General features: G+C 39.8%; 1 protein-coding gene across 1 annotated transcript in view; it reads left to right on the forward strand.

The window, feature by feature from the left end:
* The window catches only part of Lar (tyrosine-protein phosphatase Lar), a 704,213-nt gene that overhangs the window by 678,165 nt on the left and 7,823 nt on the right, over nucleotides 1-18,225 (forward strand). Inside the window, exons 32-37 of the mRNA XM_071659561.1 lie at nucleotides 2,514-2,675; nucleotides 7,010-7,188; nucleotides 11,442-11,568; nucleotides 13,596-13,706; nucleotides 13,913-13,981; nucleotides 17,360-17,460. Coding sequence (XP_071515662.1) covers nucleotides 2,514-2,675; nucleotides 7,010-7,188; nucleotides 11,442-11,568; nucleotides 13,596-13,706; nucleotides 13,913-13,981; nucleotides 17,360-17,460 — 749 coding nt within the window. The remainder of the gene's footprint in view (nucleotides 1-2,513; nucleotides 2,676-7,009; nucleotides 7,189-11,441; nucleotides 11,569-13,595; nucleotides 13,707-13,912; nucleotides 13,982-17,359; nucleotides 17,461-18,225) is intronic.

Raw genomic sequence — 18,225 nt, forward strand, 5'->3', positions numbered from 1 at the left:
TAGCATTTATGGATCTGGAGAAGGCATATGATAGAGTTGATAGAGATGCTCTGTGGAAGGTATTAAGAATATATGGTGTGGGAGGCAAGTTGTTAGAAGCAGTGAAAAGTTTTTATCGAGGATGTAAGGCATGTGTACGTGTAGGAAGAGAGGAAAGTGATTGGTTCTCAGTGAATGTAGGTTTGCGGCAGGGGTGTGTGATGTCTCCATAGTTGTTTAATTTGTTTATGGATGGGGTTGTTAGGGAGGTGAATGCAAGAGTTTTGGAAAGAGGGGCAAGTATGAAGTCTGTTGGGGATGAGAGAGCTTGGGAAGTGAGTCAGTTGTTGTTCGCTGATGATACAGCGCTGGTGGCTGATTCATGTGAGAAACTGCAGAAGCTGGTGACTGAGTTTGGTAAAGTGTGTGAAAGAAGAAAGTTAAGAGTAAATGTGAATAAGAGCAAGGTTATTAGGTACAGTAGGGTTGAGGGTCAAGTCAATTGGGAGGTGAGTTTGAATGGAGAAAAACTGGAGGAAGTGAAGTGTTTTAGATACCTGGGAGTTTATCTGGCAGCGGATGGAACCATGGAAGCGGAAGTGGATCATAGGGTGGGGGAGGGGGCGAAAATTCTGGGAGCCTTGAAGAATGTGTGGAAGTCGAGAACATTATCTCAGAAAGCAAAAATGGGTATGTTTGAAGGAATAGTGGTTCCAACAATGTTGTATGGTTGCGAGGCGTGGGCTATGGATAGAGTTGTGCGCAGGAGGATGGATGTGCTGGAAATGAGATGTTTGAGGACAATATGTGGTGTGAGGTGGTTTGATCGAGTAAGTAACGTAAGGGTAAGAGAGATGTGTGGAAATAAAAAGAGCGTGGTTGAGAGAGCAGAAGAGGGTGTTTTGAAATGGTTCGGGCACATGGAGAGAATGAGTGAGGAAAGATTGACCAAGAGAATATATGGGTCGGAGGTGGAGGGAACGAGGAGAAGAGGGAGACCAAATTGGAGGTGGAAAGATGGAGTGAAAAAGATTTTGTGTGCCTGAACATGCAGGAGGGTGAAAGGAGGGCAAGGAATAGAGTGATTTGGAGCGATGTGCTATACCGGGGTTGACGTGCTGGCAGTGGATTGAATCAAGGCATGTGAAGCGTCTGGGGTAAACCATGGAAAGCTGTGTAGGTATGTATATTTGCGTGTGTGGACGTATGTATATACATGTGTATGGGGGTGGGTTGGGCCATTTCTTTCGTCTGTTTCCTTGCGCTACCTCACAAACGCGGGAGACAGCGACAAAGCAAAAAAAAAAAAAAAAATTGAAGATGCCATGGATATGTAGGATAATTTAAAGATGGTAGTTTGAAGAATTTTTAATGGGATAGTAAGGCATGTATGCAAGTAGGAATGGAGGAGGCTGAGTGGTTTTAGGTGAAGATATGTGTGCATCAAGGATGTGTGATGCCACTTTGGCTGATTAATGGGTGATTAGGCGTATAACTGGATCTTGGATCAAGGGATAGTATGATGGAGTTGGAGGCCAGAAAAGGTGAATCATTTGTTATGTGCAGTTAATGCAGCTCTGGTTGCAGACTCTAAAGAGAATCTCAAAAATCTGATGACAGTGTTTAGGAGAGTATATAAAAGGAGAAAATTAAAAGTGATAAAGAAGAAAAGTTGGGTAATGAAGTGCATTGGGTTTCAGACAGGATGGCGTAAGTGTAAGTTTGTGTGGATATGACATTGGATGAAACCATGGGGACCAAGTTGAGTAACAGTGTGGAAGAGGAGGACTAAGGTTGTAGGTGCAGTAAAGTGTATTTGAAAGAGAAGGTTTTTGTACCTAAGGGCACAGTTGGGTATATTTTAATTATTAGTAATCTTACCAGTGTTATATGGGTTTATCATAGGTACTAAATTCACAAGAAGGAAAGAGGGTGTATGCACTATAAATGAAATGCCATAGGACAGTGTGGCATAGGCTGGGTTGATTCAGTAAGAGATGAGTGTTAGAGTTTTGGTAGTTAGTGCAGTCCAATTGAGAGAGCTTACCTGGCTGTGCTGAAATGTTTGGGCATATAAACAGAATGAGTAAAGAAAGACTGACAATGAGAATTTGTGTTTCAGAAATAGATTTCCCTATAAAGCAGATCTGGTATAAGAATATGGCAAGAGGCATGTATTTAATTGAAGCAGTGTGGTATATGGGGAATAATGTTCATTCATTAGGACTGAATAAAGGCATTATGAAGCTGTAAAGGTTAACTAAAGAGTAGTCTGCAAGGCTTATTTATCTATGAATGGTAATGTCTGTCTGACTGCCACAGTTTGGATGTGTGGCCATTTTTCATTTGTTTGTGATACTACTTGCTAAAGCAGGAAAGGCAGTTATGTATAGATGGAAGAAAAGTCTTATATGCATTGCAGCTTTGTCTTCTATATTTTGCATATTCAGTTAGTTTTTCAACAGATGATAACTTTGATTAATTAGAAACATCTGGCAAGTTTGTCTTTTAGTATTAATTTTTTCTCTTTACAGGTCCAAACTGAAGATCAGTATATCTTCATCCATGATGCCCTACTGGAGGCTGTCATGGCTGGTAACACTGAAGTACCAGCACGTAGCTTGCATGCTCACATTCAAAAGCTGATGGCTGTAGAGCCAGGAGAAAATGTTACTGGTATGGAGCTTGAGTTCAAGGTAGGTTTTGGCTAGTTAATGAGTACCTCAGTAAATATATAGGGGAGAAAGAATACTTCCCGCATATTCCCTGTGTTTCGTAGAAGGCAACTAAAGGGTGGAAGTAGGGAGCTGGAAATCCTCTCCTCCATGTTTTACTTTTCCAAAAGAAGGAACAGAGAAGGGGTCCAAGCGAGGATTTTCCCTCCCCAAGGCTCAGTCCTTTGTTCTTGATGTTACCTCGCTAATGCAGGAAATGGCGAATATGTATGACAGCATGTATGGGTGTTTATGCATATATATGAGTGGATGGACCATTCTTCATCTGTTTCTTGGCACTACCTTGCTGATGCCGGAAACAGCGATCAAGTATAGTAATAATAATAACAATAATGATAATAATTTCATTTTGATAAATATTAAAAAATGATAATCATATTATTATTATTATTATTATTATTATTATTATTATTGTACTTGATTGCTGTTACCTACATCAGCGAGGTAGCACCAAGAAACAGACGAAGAATGACCCATCCACTCATATACACATATATATACATAAACACCCATACTCACCATCAATGGATTGAACCAAGGTATGTGAAGCATCTGGGGTAAACCATGGAAAGGTCTGAGGGGCCTGGATGTGGATAGGGAGCTGTGGTTTTGGTGCATTACACTTGATAGCTAGAGACTGAGTGTGAATGACTGTGGCCTTTTTTGTCTGTTTTCCTGGCGCTATCTCGCTGAAGGTGGGGTAGCAATGCTGTTTCCACTGGGGCGGGGTAGCGACAGGAATGGATGAAGGCAAGTGAGTATGAATATGTATATACGTCTGTGTGTGTGTATGTATGTATATGTTGATATGTATATGTATGTATGTGTGCATATATGGACATTTATGTATATATGTATATGAGTGGTTAGGCCATTCTGTGTCTGTTTCCTGGGGCTATCTCGCAGGACAAGATATACATACACATGTATATACATACATGTCCACACACGCACATATACATATCTATGCATCTCAATGTATACATATATATATATACACACACACAGACATATACATATATACACATGTACATAATTCATACTGTCTGCCCTTATTCATTCCCATCGCCATCCCGCCACACATGAAATAACAACCCCATCCCCCCACATGTGTGCGAGGTAGCACTAGGAAGAGACAACAAGGGCCACATTCGTTCACACTCAGTCTCTAGCTGTCATGTATAATGCACCGAGATCACAGCTCCCTTTCCACATCCAGGCCCCACAGAACTGTCCATGGTTTACCCCAGATGCTTCACATGCCCTGGTTCAATCCATTGACAGCACATTGACCCCCAGTATACCACATCATTCCAATTCACTCTATTCCTTGCCCTCCTTTCACCCTCCTGCATGTTCAGGCCCCGATCACTCAAAATCTTTTTCACTCCATCTTTCCACCTCCAATTTGGTCTCCCACTTCTCCTCGTTCCCTCCACCTCTGACACATATATCCTCTTGGTCAATCTTTCCTCACTTATTCTCTCCATGTGACCAAACCATTTCAAAACACCCTTTTCTGCTCTCTCAACCACACTCTTTTTATTACCACACATCTCTCTTACCCTTTCATTACTTACTCGATCAAACCATCTCACTCCACATATTGTCCTCAAACATCTCATTTCCAGCACATCCACCCTCCTGCGCACAACTCTATCTATAGCCCACGCCTCGCAACCATGTATCATTGTTGGAACCACTATTCCTTCAAACATACCCTTTATTGCTTTCCAAGATAACTTTCTCGACCTCAACACATTCTTCAACGCTCCCAGAACTTTTGCCCCTTCCCCACCCTATGATTCACTTCCGCTTCCATGGTTCCAGCCGCTGCCAATTCCACTCCCAGATATCTAAAACACTTCACTTCCTCCAGTTTTTCTCCATTCAAACTTACCTCCCAGTTGACTTGTCCCTCAACCCTACTGTATATATATATATATATATATATATATATATATATATATATATATATATATATATATATATTTTTATTATTTTTTATTTTGCTTTGTCGCTGTCTCCCGCGTTATCGAGGTAGCGCAAGGAAACACGAAAGAATGGCCCAACCCGCCCACATACACATGTATATACATACATGTCCACACATGCACAATATACATACCTATACATCTCAATGTACACATATATATACACACACAGACATATACATATATACACATGTACATAATTCATACTGTCTGCCTTTATTTGTTCCCATCGCCACCTCGCCACACATGGAATAACAACCCCCTCCCCCCTCATGTGTGTGAGGTAGCGCTAGGAAAAAACACCAAAGGCCCCATTCGTTCACACTCGGTCTCTAGCTGTCATGTAATAATGCACCGAAACCACAGCTCCCTTTCCACAGCCAGGCCCCACACACTTTGCATGGTTTACCCCAGACGCTTCACATGCCCTGGTTCAATCCATTGACAGCACATCGACCCCAGTATACCACATCGTTCCAATTCACTCTATTCCTTGCACGCCTTTCACCCTCCTGCATGTTCAGGCCCCGATCACTCAAAATCTTTTTCACTCCATCTTTCCACCTCCAATTTGGTCTCCCACTTCTCCTCATTCCCTCCACCTCTGACACATATATCCTCTTGGTCAATCTTTCCTCACTCATTCTCTCCATGTGACCAAACCATTTCAAAACACCCTCTTCTGCTCTCTCAACCACACTTTTTTATTTCCACACATCTCTCTCACCCTTACATTACTTACTCGATCAAACCACTTCACACCACATATTGTCCTCAAACATCTCATTTCTAGCACATCCACCCTCATGCGCACAACTCTATCCATAGCCCACGCCTCGCAACCATACAACATTGTTGGAACCACTATTCCTTCAAACATACCCATTTTTGCTTTCCGAGATATATATATATATTTTTTTCATACTATTTGCCATTTCCCGCATTAGCGAGGTAGCATTAAGAACAGAGGACTGGGCCGTTGAGGGAATATCCTCACATGGCCCCCTTCTCTGTTCCTTCTTTTGGAAAATTTAAAAAAAAAATGAGAGGGGAGGATTTCCAGCCCCCCGCTCCCATATATATATATATATATATATATATATATATATATATATATATATATATATATATATCCATCCTTGGGGATAGGGGAGAAAGAATACTTCCCACGTATTCCTTGCGTGTCATAGAAGGCGACTAAAAGGGGAGGGAGCAGGTGGCTGGAAATCCTCCCCTCTCATATTTTTTTTTTTTTTTTTTTTTTTTTTTTTTTCCAAAAGAAGGAACAGAGAAGGGGGCCAGGTGAGGATATTCCCTCAAAGGCACAGTCCTCTGTTCTTAACGCTACCTCGCTAACGCGGGAAATGGAGAATAGTATGAAAGAAAGAAAAAAAAAAAAATATATATATATATATATATATATATATATATATATATATATATATATATATATATATCTTTTTCTTCTTTTAAACTATTCACCATTTCCCGCATTAGCGAGGTAGCGTTAAGAACAGAGGACTGGGCCTTTTTTGGAATATCCTCACCTGGCCCCCTCTGTTCCTTCTTTTGGGGAAAAAAAAACGAGAGGGGAGGATTTCCAGCCCCCTGCCCCTCCCGTTTTAGTCGCCTTCTACGACACGCAGGGAATACGTGGGAAGTATTCTTAATCCCCTATCCCCAGGGATAATATATATATATATATATATATATATATATATATATATATATATATATATATATATATATATATATATATGTGAGTATATGAGTGGATAGGCCATTCTTCATCTGTTTCCTGGCACTAATTTGCACTTTGTGCAAACATGTAACTTTTTCCTTCATGCACCTCCAGTACTGCAGGTACCTCTGCTAGTAGGTCACTATCAAAATATGTACATCTACCTCTCATGATGAACTTGGTAAGATTTAAGATGGCATAGGGGGACCCTAGGGGGTGTGTGATTACATTTACATAATTAAGCATGCCACTTAGGCACACAGTTTTAAAAGTGTAATTTCCGGAAGGCTGGTTGCAGCCAGTCAAGAAGTCCCTCTGGGTGGTAGATTACAGTTTAAGGGTTAAGATTCTTGACCTTCAACCTAAGCTTCAAAGGAAGTTTGCACTTTATTGTGGTGATGCTTTTAAATTTGACAGTGTAACTTGTACATCTAAATATTTCATGACAGGTAATATTGTTAAGCAGGTAAAGGGTTTTCTTTAATTTAATATATTGAAGCATAATATTATGATAGCATTATCAGATTATTTGATTTTTTGTATGATTTTTATCATTTCAGCGTTTAGCAAACATTAAAGCTCAACCATCAAGATTTGTTAGTGCCAACTTGCCTGTTAACAAGTTCAAGAACAGATTAGTGAATATTCTGCCATTTGAAGGCACTCGGGTATGCCTCCAGCCCCTACGTGGAACGGAAGGATCTGATTATATCAATGCCAGTTTCATTGATGGATACAGGTAAATCTTACTGTGGATGCCTTGTGGAAGGTTTAAAGAGTATACGGTGTGGAAGGTAAGTTGCTAGAAGCAGTAAAAAGTTTTTAACAAGGATGTAAGGCATGTGTATGAGTAGGAAGAGAGGAAACTGACTGGTTCGTAGTGAATGACGGTTTGTGGCAGGGGTGTGTGATGTCTCCATGGTTGTTTGATTTCTTTATGGATGGAGTGGTTAGGGAGGTAATTGCAAGAGTTATGGAGAGAGGGATGAGTATGCAGTCTGCTGTGGATGAGAGGGACTGGATGAGTCAGTTGTTGTTCGCCGATGATACTGCTCTAGTGAAGCTGTGGTTTCGGTGCATTACACATGACAGCTAGAGACTGAGTGTGAATGAATGTGGCCTTTTATGTCTTTTCCTGGCGCTGCTCCACTGAAGAGGGGGTAGTGACACTATTTCCTGTGTGGCAGTATACAAGAATGGATGAAGGCAAGCAAGTATGAATATATACATGTGTATATATGTATGTGTTTGTTGCTATGTATATGTGCATGTATCGGTGTTTATGAATATATATATATATATATATATATATTTTTTTTTTTTATTATACTTTGTCGCTGTCTCCCGCGTTTGCGAGGTAGCGCAAGGAAACAGACGAAAGAAATGGCCCAACCCCCCCCCATACACATGTATATACATACGTCCACACACGCAAATATACATACCTACACAGCTTTCCATGGTTTACCCCAGACGCTTCACATGCCCTGCTTCAATCCACTGACAGCACGTCAACCCCGGTATACCACATCGCTCCAATTCACTCTATTCCTTGCCCTCCTTTCACCCTCCTGCATGTTCAGGCCCCGATCACACAAAATCTTTTTCACTCCATCTTTCCACCTCCAATTTGGTCTCCCTCTTCTCCTTGTTCCCTCCACCTCTGACACATATATCCTCTTGGTCAATCTTTCCTCACTCATCCTCTCCATGTGCCCAAACCACTTCAAAACACCCTCTTCTGCTCTCTCAACCACGCTCTTTTTATTTCCACACATCTCTCTTACCCTTACGTTACTCACTCGATCAAACCACCTCACACCACACATTGTCCTCAAACATCTCATTTCCAGCACATCCATCCTCCTGCGCACAACTCTATCCATAGCCCACGCCTCGCAACCATACAACATTGTTGGAACCACTATTCCTTCAAACATACCCATTTTTGCTTTCCGAGATAATGTTCTCGACTTCCACACATTCTTCAAGGCCCCCAGGATTTTCGCCCCCTCCCCCACCCTATGATCCACTTCCGCTTACATGGTTCCATCCGCTGCCAGATCCACTCCTAGATATCTAAAACACTTCACTTCCTCCAGTTTTTCTCCATTCAAACTCACCTCCCAATTGACTTGACCCTCAACCCTACTGTACCTAATAACCTTGCTCTTATTCACATTTACTCTTAACTTTCTTCTTCCACACACTTTACCAAACTCAGTCACCAGCTTCTGCAGTTTCTCACATGAATCAGCCACCAGCGCTGTATCATCAGCGAACAACAACTGACTCACTTCCCAAGCTCTCTCATCCTCAACAGACTTCATACTTGCCCCTCTTTCCAAAACTCTTGCATTTACCTCCCTAACAACCCCATCCATAAACAAATTAAACAACCATGGAGACATCACACACCCCTGCCGCAAACCTACATTCACTGAGAACCAATCACTTTCCTCTCTTCCTACACGTACACATGCCTTACATCCTCGATAAAAACTTTTCACTGCTTCTAACAACTTTCCTCCCACACCATATATTCTTAATACCTTCCACAGAGCATCTCTATCAACTCTATCACATGCCTTCTCCAGATCCATAAATGCTACATACAAATCCATTTGCTTTTCGAAGTATTTCTCACATACATTCTTCAAAGCAAACACCTGATCCACACATCCTCTACCACTTCTGAAACCACACTGCTCTTCCCCAATCTGATGCTCTGTACATGCCTTCACCCTCTCAATCAATACCCTCCCATATAATTTACCAGGAATACTCAACAAACTTATACCTCTGTAATTTGAGCACTCACTCTTATCCCCTTTGCCTTTGTACAATGGCACTATGCACGCATTCCGCCAATCCTCAGGCACCTCACCATGAGTCATACATACATTAAATAACCTTACCAACCAGTCAACAATACAGTCACCCCCTTTTTTAATAAATTCCACTGCAATACCATCCAAACCTGCTGCCTTGCCGGCTTTCATCTTCCGCAAAGCTTTCACTACCTCTTCTCTGTTTACCAAATCATTTTCCCTAACCCTCTCACTTTGCACACCACCTCGACCAAAACACCCTATATCTGCCACTCTATCATCAAACACATTCAACAAACCTTCAAAATACTCTCACTCCATCTCCTTCTCACATCACCACTACTTGTTATCACCTCCCCACTTGCGCCCTTCACCGAAGTTCCCATTTGCTCCCTTGTCTTACGCACTTTATTTACCTCCTTCCAGAACATCTATATATATATATAGATATATATATATATATATATATATATATATATATATATATATATTATCCCTGGGGATAGGGGATTAAGAATACTTTCCACGTATTCCCTGCGTGTCGTAGAAGGCAACCAAAAGGGGAGGGAGCGGGGGGGCTGGAAATCCTCCTCTCTCGGTTTTTTTTTTTAATTTTCCAAAAGGAGGAACAGAGGGGGCCAGGTGAGGATATCCCACAAAGGCCCAGTCCTCTGTTCTTAACGCTACCTCGCTAACGCGGGAAATGGCGAATAGTTTAAAAGAAAAAGATATATATATATATATATATATATATATATATATATATATATATATATTTTTTCATACTATTCGCCATCTCCCACATTAGCAAGGTTGCGTTAAGAACAGAGGACTGGACCTTTGAGGGAATATCCTCACCTGGCCCCCTTCTCTGTCCCTTCTTTTGGGAAAAAAAAAAAAATGCAAGGAAACAGATAAAAGAATGGCCCAAACCACTCACATACACATATATGTACATACATGCCCACACACTTACATATACATACCTATAAATTTCATATACATGTGTATTTGGGTGGGTCGGGCCATTCTTTCGTCTATTTCCTTGTGCTACCTTGCTAACGCGGGAGACAGTGAAGTTGGTGACTATGTTTAGTAAAGTGTGTGAAAGAAGAAAGCTGAGAGTAAATGTGAATAAGAGCAAGGTTATTAGGTTCGGTAGGGTTGAGGGACAAGTTAATTGGGAGGTAAGTTTGAATGGAGAAAAACTGGTGGAAGTAAAGTGTTTTAGATATCTGGGAGTGGATTTAGCAGCGGATGGAACCATGGAAGCAGAAGTGAGTCTCAGGGTGGGGGAGGAGCAAAGGTTCTGAGAGTGTTGAAGAATGTGTGGAAGGTGAGAATGTTATCTCAGAGAGCAAAAGTGGGTATGTTTGAAGGAATAGTTGTTCCAACAATGTTACATGATTGCCAGGCACGGGCTATAGATAGGATTGTGCGGAGGAGGGTGGATGTGTTGGAAATGAAGTGTTCGAGGACTATATGGGTGTGGGGTGGTTTGATCGAGTAAGTAGTGAAAGGGTAAGATATGTGTGGTCGTAAAAAGTGTGGTTGAGAGAGCAGAAGAGGGTGTATTGAAATGATTTGGTCACAGGGAGAATGAGTGAGGAAAGATTTACAAAGAGGACACATGTTAGAGGTGGAGGGAACGAGGAGAAGTGGGAAACCAAATTGGAGATGGAAAGATGGAGTGAAAAAGCTTTTGAGCGATCGGGGTCTGAACATACAGGAGGGTGAAAGGCTCACAAGAAATTGAGTGAATTGGAACAATGTGGTATAACGGGGTCGACTTGCTGTCAATGAATTGAACCAGGGCATTTGAAGCATCTGGGGTAAACCGTGGAAAGTTTTGTGGTGCCTAGATGTGGAAAGGGAGCTGTGGTTTCGGTGCGTTACACATGAAAGCTAGAGACTGAGTGTGAGCGAATGTGGTCTTTTTTGTCTGTTTTCCTGGCGCTACCTGACTGAAGTGGAGGGTAGTGATGCTGTTTCCTGCGAGGCAGGGTAGCAACAGGAATGGATGAAGGCATGCAAGTATGAATATGTACATGCTGAACAGAGGTAATTGAAGAATCTTCCCATTTCTGCATGATATGAAAATTGCAGAAGAATATTTCATGACTTCAGGAGCCCTCTCAAAAATGTTATTCACAATCCTCAGATATCGTTCTGCATACATTGCAACACAGGGTCCACTTCAGGAAACAGTTGATGACTTTTGGCGGATGTTGTGGGAGCACAACTCTACCATTGTTGTTATGCTCACTAAACTCAAGGAAATGGGCAGGGTAAGTAAGATATTTGTTATGAATTATAGAATGAATAATAATGCACTTTTGAACTGTGTGCCTCTTTTCATCTTGAGAAGTAGTCCTTTTTGTATTAGCTAATTATGTAATTGTAACCTGCTGGTTTTCACATGTAACAAGAGTGGCATGATTTTAAATTGTTATTAAATAAGTAGATACTCTTTATAGTAAGTTAGCCCCCTCAGATTTAAGTACTAGTGGAAAACTGTGAGTAAGGAATCTTTGCAGTAACATGAAACAAGTGTTTTCCACTTAAGGATTGCTTTGCCAATAATTCTACGCCTGTTTGTACTTATGATGAGGAAGGTTCATACATATGAATCACATTTTTTGTTGTACAGACTTTGGAAATTCCCAGTATTATCAGAATTTAAGATTTCTTAATCAAGCATGTTTCACATGTCCAGTACTTTAGTACCATAGGAGTGTTCTTAGGTCTTGTTTGATTTGTTAAAATATCTTCCTATTATGCCATCTCCTGACATTCCTGAGTTTTGACAGACAGATCTGTGATATCATCACAGACACCAGAAGAATTTAAAAATATTTATGATCTCCCATGATCTTACTTTTAGTGGTTTGGGGTGTGTCTCACTCCTATGTACAGGTAGTCCTTGCTTAATATCTTTCTGTTTTCACATCCTTTCAAAAATTAGGAAGTACCATATATTTAGAGAAAGAAAACAGAATTCAAAGTTTCAAAATACCCCAAAATGTGCCAACAGATGACAGCATTTGTTGAATTATCTGAAAATATTCATGAAACTTTTATTCCACCCAACATGAATTCCATGTTGCATCCCATGAATCAAGGAGTTATAAATGTTTAAGACTAATTCTGTAAGTTGCATTCTTTCCACCTCATCAAGGAAAGATATGGTGAAAAGATGGGAACATTAAGGGACCTCTGACTTGGCTATAACATCCTGAAAGCCACTGCACCATCAGCAGTTCTTGGCAGGAAGTTACAAAGTCCAACGTGAACATGAATGTTTTGGGAGAAAATCTGGTTTAAATGTGTACACAACTTCCAGCGATGCCAGGAGACAGAATTAACAATTTCACATGACATGGTGGGGATGGCCAAAGAAGTTAGGTTTAACAATGCCAACGAGTTGGATTTAGTGGAGTAACCTGAGTCCCATAGAAAGAACTTTTAATGAAGATCTCGTTAGTGAAACAACAGTGAACCGAGAAAGATGCCATAGCTGTTGAAATACAACCTTCTTGAACATTACCTCCTAAAAGATAATCAGGGGATTTTGATTATGTAAAGCATGGCCATCTTCAATGGAGATGATCCTGTATCATTCCTTTTCAAATGAAGGAACTGAGAAAGGAGCCATGCAAGGATTTTTCTACAAGACCTAGTCCTCTTGTGTTCTTGGTGCTACTCACTAAGGCAGGAAATGGCATACAGTTATGATAAAAGTTTGGTGACTTAGATTAATGAGGAACATGTTGAGTATTGTATGTTTCTTGACTTTTTTTCATATTTTTATGAGAAAAGTACAATGTGAAATCTCCCCAAGGAATGTAATTTTTCTTTATCTCCTTCTATGGTATGGTAAAATTGTTTCCACAATTTTTTTTGTTACAAGTGGGACTTGCCATTGAATTGTAAAGAGTGAAGACTAAATTCTTTTACTTGAATTTAAGAATTTAAATACCATCTTATAAGGCTTAAAATTTTAACCTTTTCACTTCTGCACAGTGCTTTTTAGCTCATCAGAGATATTATACCTCTGTCATTTTTCTTATTTGTATTATGTAAATCCATAGTTCATATTGTAGTAAATTAGAAGATACATTTCAGCAATCTAAGGCCCCTCATTTACAGAAATATGAAACTTGTACCACTTTTATGCCATTGAGTGCTAGCAGGTTTTTTTTTTTTTTTGTTTTCTCACCAGCCAATTTGGTTTCACAACATACTTTGTTGTAATATGATCATGCAGCTATAATTTGACTAGATGTCAAGATTAACGTTTACTGTGATAATTTAGGAAAAATGTTACCAGTATTGGCCCAACGAGCGATCTCAGCGGTACCAGTTTTATGTGGTAGACCCAATCGCTGAGTATAATATGCCTCAGTATATTCTCAGGGAGTTTAAGGTAAATAAACATTCATTACTTTCTTCATTGTAATTTCTTAAGAATAATTGTGAATTATATACTGTTTAGTTATAAGCACTGAATGGTCTCGGTATAATACAATATGTCCATTGCTGTTAGTTTTACCACGTAAATTACCAAAATTGAGGTATAACCAAATTTTACCAAGAAAAAAAGAAGATATATGATACATCTTCTATCACCAGATAACTGATGCTAGAGATGGCCAGTCACGCACCATACGACAGTTCCAGTTTATTGAATGGCCTGAACAGGTATGTATTATCTTGATTTTAATGAGACAATACAGCTTGTGATTTCAGAGCATTTCAGATCATGGTGAGATAGCAGAACTGCTAAGTTTTTGATGGTGTAAATGCATGATGAGTGAAACTAAGTGATGTGAAAGTGAAGGAATATAATGTATAAGAAAATGGTAAAGGCATAAGTAAGACATTAATAATTACCCTTGCATGTGTAAAACCAAACTTTAACATTTGGATGATAATTAAAAGAATGTTTTAGTGAGAAACACAAACACACATACACAAGAAAGGGTAGAGCCTTTGAATATGCCCATCTTGGAGAGAGGAGAGTGAGGGGTGACCTCATTACAGTTTTTTAAGTTTTCAGAACAGATTGAAGATATAGACAGTGTATAATTCTTTGAGAGAGTTAAGGATAAGAGCAATCAGAGGACATGAAATAAAGCAAGAAAATTGTTAAAAAAGATGTAAAAAAGTACTTTTATTGCATAAGTGTGGTGGATGAATGGAATAGTGCAGACAGTATACATGAATTGAAGAATTGTGATAGTGGAGAGTGTTAAGATATAGGGCACCATATGTAAAACCCTCCCTATATAATATGACTAGGTAATTACCCTCACACATATTGTCCGGGGGACTCCCCATGTGTCATTGAAAGCAACAAAGTGGGGCAGGAAATCCAACCTTCATTTGTCATCACTTTCTAAATGTAAGAAAAGAAAGAAATGAGAGAGGATTTTTTCCTCAAAGGCTTAGTTTCTAATGCTACTCTGCTTCAGTGGGAAAGGCAAACTAGTCTAAAAGAAAGAAAGAATACATCTGTATGAAGAATGAGCTGTGGGTCTAGGTAAAGAGTGTAAGGAAGTGAGTTCAAGATTGATGTATGTTAGAATGAAAGTTGGATGATTGTTAGTGCTTCTGCCCCTGGTAGTGTGAGAAGCTACACTGCTCCTCCCAAGTCAAATGTTCTGTGCCTGCCACCACCCTCGTAAGTCATCACTCTTCCATACCCCTTACTAAGTATAAACAGATTTGTACCTTAGGAATCCAAGCATTTACTTTTGCTCACCTTGTCTTTATATAAGTACATGCATTCTGCCTATCCTCAGGCATCTTTTCTTGGATCTACAAACATTGAAGTACCCAACATATCAGTCTGCAAATTGTCACACCCTTTCTTGAAAAATTTGTCTGCCATTCCATCCACTCCTGCAGTTTTGCCACACTTTATCTTATGTAAGGCTGTCACTACCTCACTTTTCACGAAACCATTCAGTGGACCCTTTTAATACACGTGCCACCTTGTCCTAAACATGCCTCATGTTCCCTTTATCATGTAACATATTCAGGTACCTTCAAAATAATCATTCCATCTGTGTTTTTCACCTATTACCACTTCCACATCTGCATCCATCACTGTTGACCCATTTGTTCTCTTGCTTTTTTCATTCTGTTCCCCTTCTTCCAAAACATTTTATTTTTCTCAGATTCGTCAATACCTCCTTACTCCATATCTCTCTTGCTGTATTTTTCTGCTCGCCTACTTTCCTGTTGATTTCCAGCCACTTTGTCGTATAAGCTTCTCTATCACTTGCATTTTTTCCCTGCAATCTAGCCTCATAATCCACCCATTCACCATCCTTTTACACACGCTTCCCACAAACCATATACTTCATCTGTAGCCGAAAGCTCTGCTTCCATAAATACCTTCCACTCTGCTTCCCTCTTTCGTATACATAAATCTCATTTTCTCTTTGTCTGTATATGTGGTATATATGTTCGTCTGTAAATGTGGTATACCAGGGTTGACGTGCTGTCAGTGGATTGAACCAGGGCATGTGAAGCATCTCGGGTAAACCATGGAAAGTTTTGTGGGGCCTGGATGTGGAAAGGGAGCATTATACATGACAGCTAGAGACTGAGTGTGAATGAATGTGGCCTTTGTTGTCTTTTCCTAGCGCTACCTCACATGCGTGCGGGGGGGAGAGGGGTGTCATTTCATGTGTGGCAGGGTGGCTATAGGAATGAATAAAGGCAGCAAGTATGAATTATGTACATGTGTATATATGTATATGTCTGTGTATGTATATATATATGTGTACGTTGAAATGTATAGGTATGTGTATGTGCGTCTGTGGACATATATGTATATACATGTGCATGTGAGTGGGTTGGGGCATTCTTTTGTCCGTTTCCTTGCGCTACCTCGCTAACGCGGGAGACAGCGACAAAGTATAATAAAAAAATAATATACATATATATATATGTATATATATATATATTATCCCTGGGGATAGGGGAGAAAGAATACTTCCCACGTATTCCCTGCGTGTCGTAGAAGGCGACTAAAAGGGGAGGGAGCGGAAGGCTGGAAATCCTCCCCTCTCTTTTTTATTCCAAGGGAAGGAACGGGGAAGGGCGCCTGGTGGGGATATTCCCTCAAGGGCCCAGTCCTCATCCTCTGTTCTTAACGCTACCTCGCTAATGCGGGAAATGGCGATTAGTATAAAAAAAATATATATATATATATATATATATATATATATATATATATATATATATATATATATGTATATATATATATATATATATATATATATATATATATATATATATATATGTGTGTGTGTGTGTGTGTGTGTGTGTGTTTCTGATGCCTGTTTCTTTTTGGAAACCCCTCGAGGGATGGACATGGCAAAAGAGCCTTCATAACTGGTGAACTCAGTGTTGTTCATAGCCTTTAGTTCCTCACCCTAAACAGGCCACTGACAGAGGCTCCTACCTAATGCTCCAGCTAATGTTCATACCTACTTCTTCTACCTAATGCTCTTGTTTAATGTTCATACTGACTACTACTACCTGTTGCTCCTAAAATTTTGCCAGAAGGCAGGGTTTGTGCATAGCACTCGCCAGAGAAAAATCTATTTAGGGATAATACTTTTAGAGTTAAGTGTTGTCAAGTCTTATATATGATAAGGAGATATTGTATGTTAGTGAATGGAATGACAGCAGTCTACTTGTGGGTGATGCAGAATGAAAAGACAGCTATACGGTTAAGTGGAGTGCTGGCTCCCTAGAGATGTCATTGACCCTCCCTGATACCTAAGCAGGTAGTACTGGTAATATACCTTCATGGTTGGTTGCTTCTTACCAGTTACTACCAGCATAATGGACTGAACCAGGACATGAGAAACATCTGGGTTAAACCATGGAAAGATGTCAGGAGCTGTGGTTTCAGTGCATTACACATGATAACTAGAGAATGTGTGAGAGTGGTTGTAGCCTTTCTTCATATGTTCTTCGTGCCACCTTGCTAATGCAGGAAACAGTGATCAAATATATATAAGAAACATGCATGTATATATATGGTATTATTTCTTTCAGGGTGTGCCAAAGTCTGGGGAGGGATTCATTGATTTCATTGGCCAAGTGCACAAGACTAAAGAACAATTTGGCCAAGATGGCCCCATTACTGTCCATTGCAGGTGAGGCTTTGTAGAATGTATATAATCCTCTAATCCCAACTGTGAGCTCAGGATACTGTTGGCTTCAGCTGTTTCCAGGCTAAATAGCATACAACTCAGAAAAATATTTTTTTACAGATAGTGTCCTCCATCACCATAATAATTGACTGCACTGTAGCAATTAGCTAGTGACACACAACGGAAACAAGTGTTGATTGTATTGAGATGGCTTCGGTGCACATCATATGTATGGAGGCACACCTTTATTCCTTGCACCTCTGCCAATGAAAGAGCTTTACAGAAAAGAGTTGTATCAGTCAAGCATATAATAAAGCTGGTTAATAAAAAATGAGATAATCATGATAGAAGTTGATTAGGATAAAAGAATGCTGTTCAAGTATAAGAACCTACATGCCAAACTGACTGGTCAAACTTCTGTCCATTTCAAGATCCAACCAGTTGGTCAGAATGGTATTCAGACATATGTCGGGGAGGGGATGTATTTGAAAATTTTCCCCAATAAAATGAAAAAACGGTTACATATTATTATATTGAAATAAATATGCGGAAAATAATAATTTTGTCATTATGGTAATGTGATCATGGAAATCAAAATTATTGATATGAATGAAAAGTAGAAAAAATGAATGGTCTAAAAATTATTTAAAATCTAAAGCACTGGCAAAGTGGTAATGGTCATATTCAGTTAAACATTCATGTAAGACTTAATAATCACATGTGTTCCAGCATTTCAGGTTTGCTTCCAAGATAGGAACAGTGGTATAT

Source organism: Panulirus ornatus, chromosome 68 (genome assembly GCF_036320965.1).
Source record: "Panulirus ornatus isolate Po-2019 chromosome 68, ASM3632096v1, whole genome shotgun sequence".
Taxonomy (NCBI): Eukaryota; Metazoa; Arthropoda; class Malacostraca; order Decapoda; family Palinuridae; genus Panulirus; species Panulirus ornatus.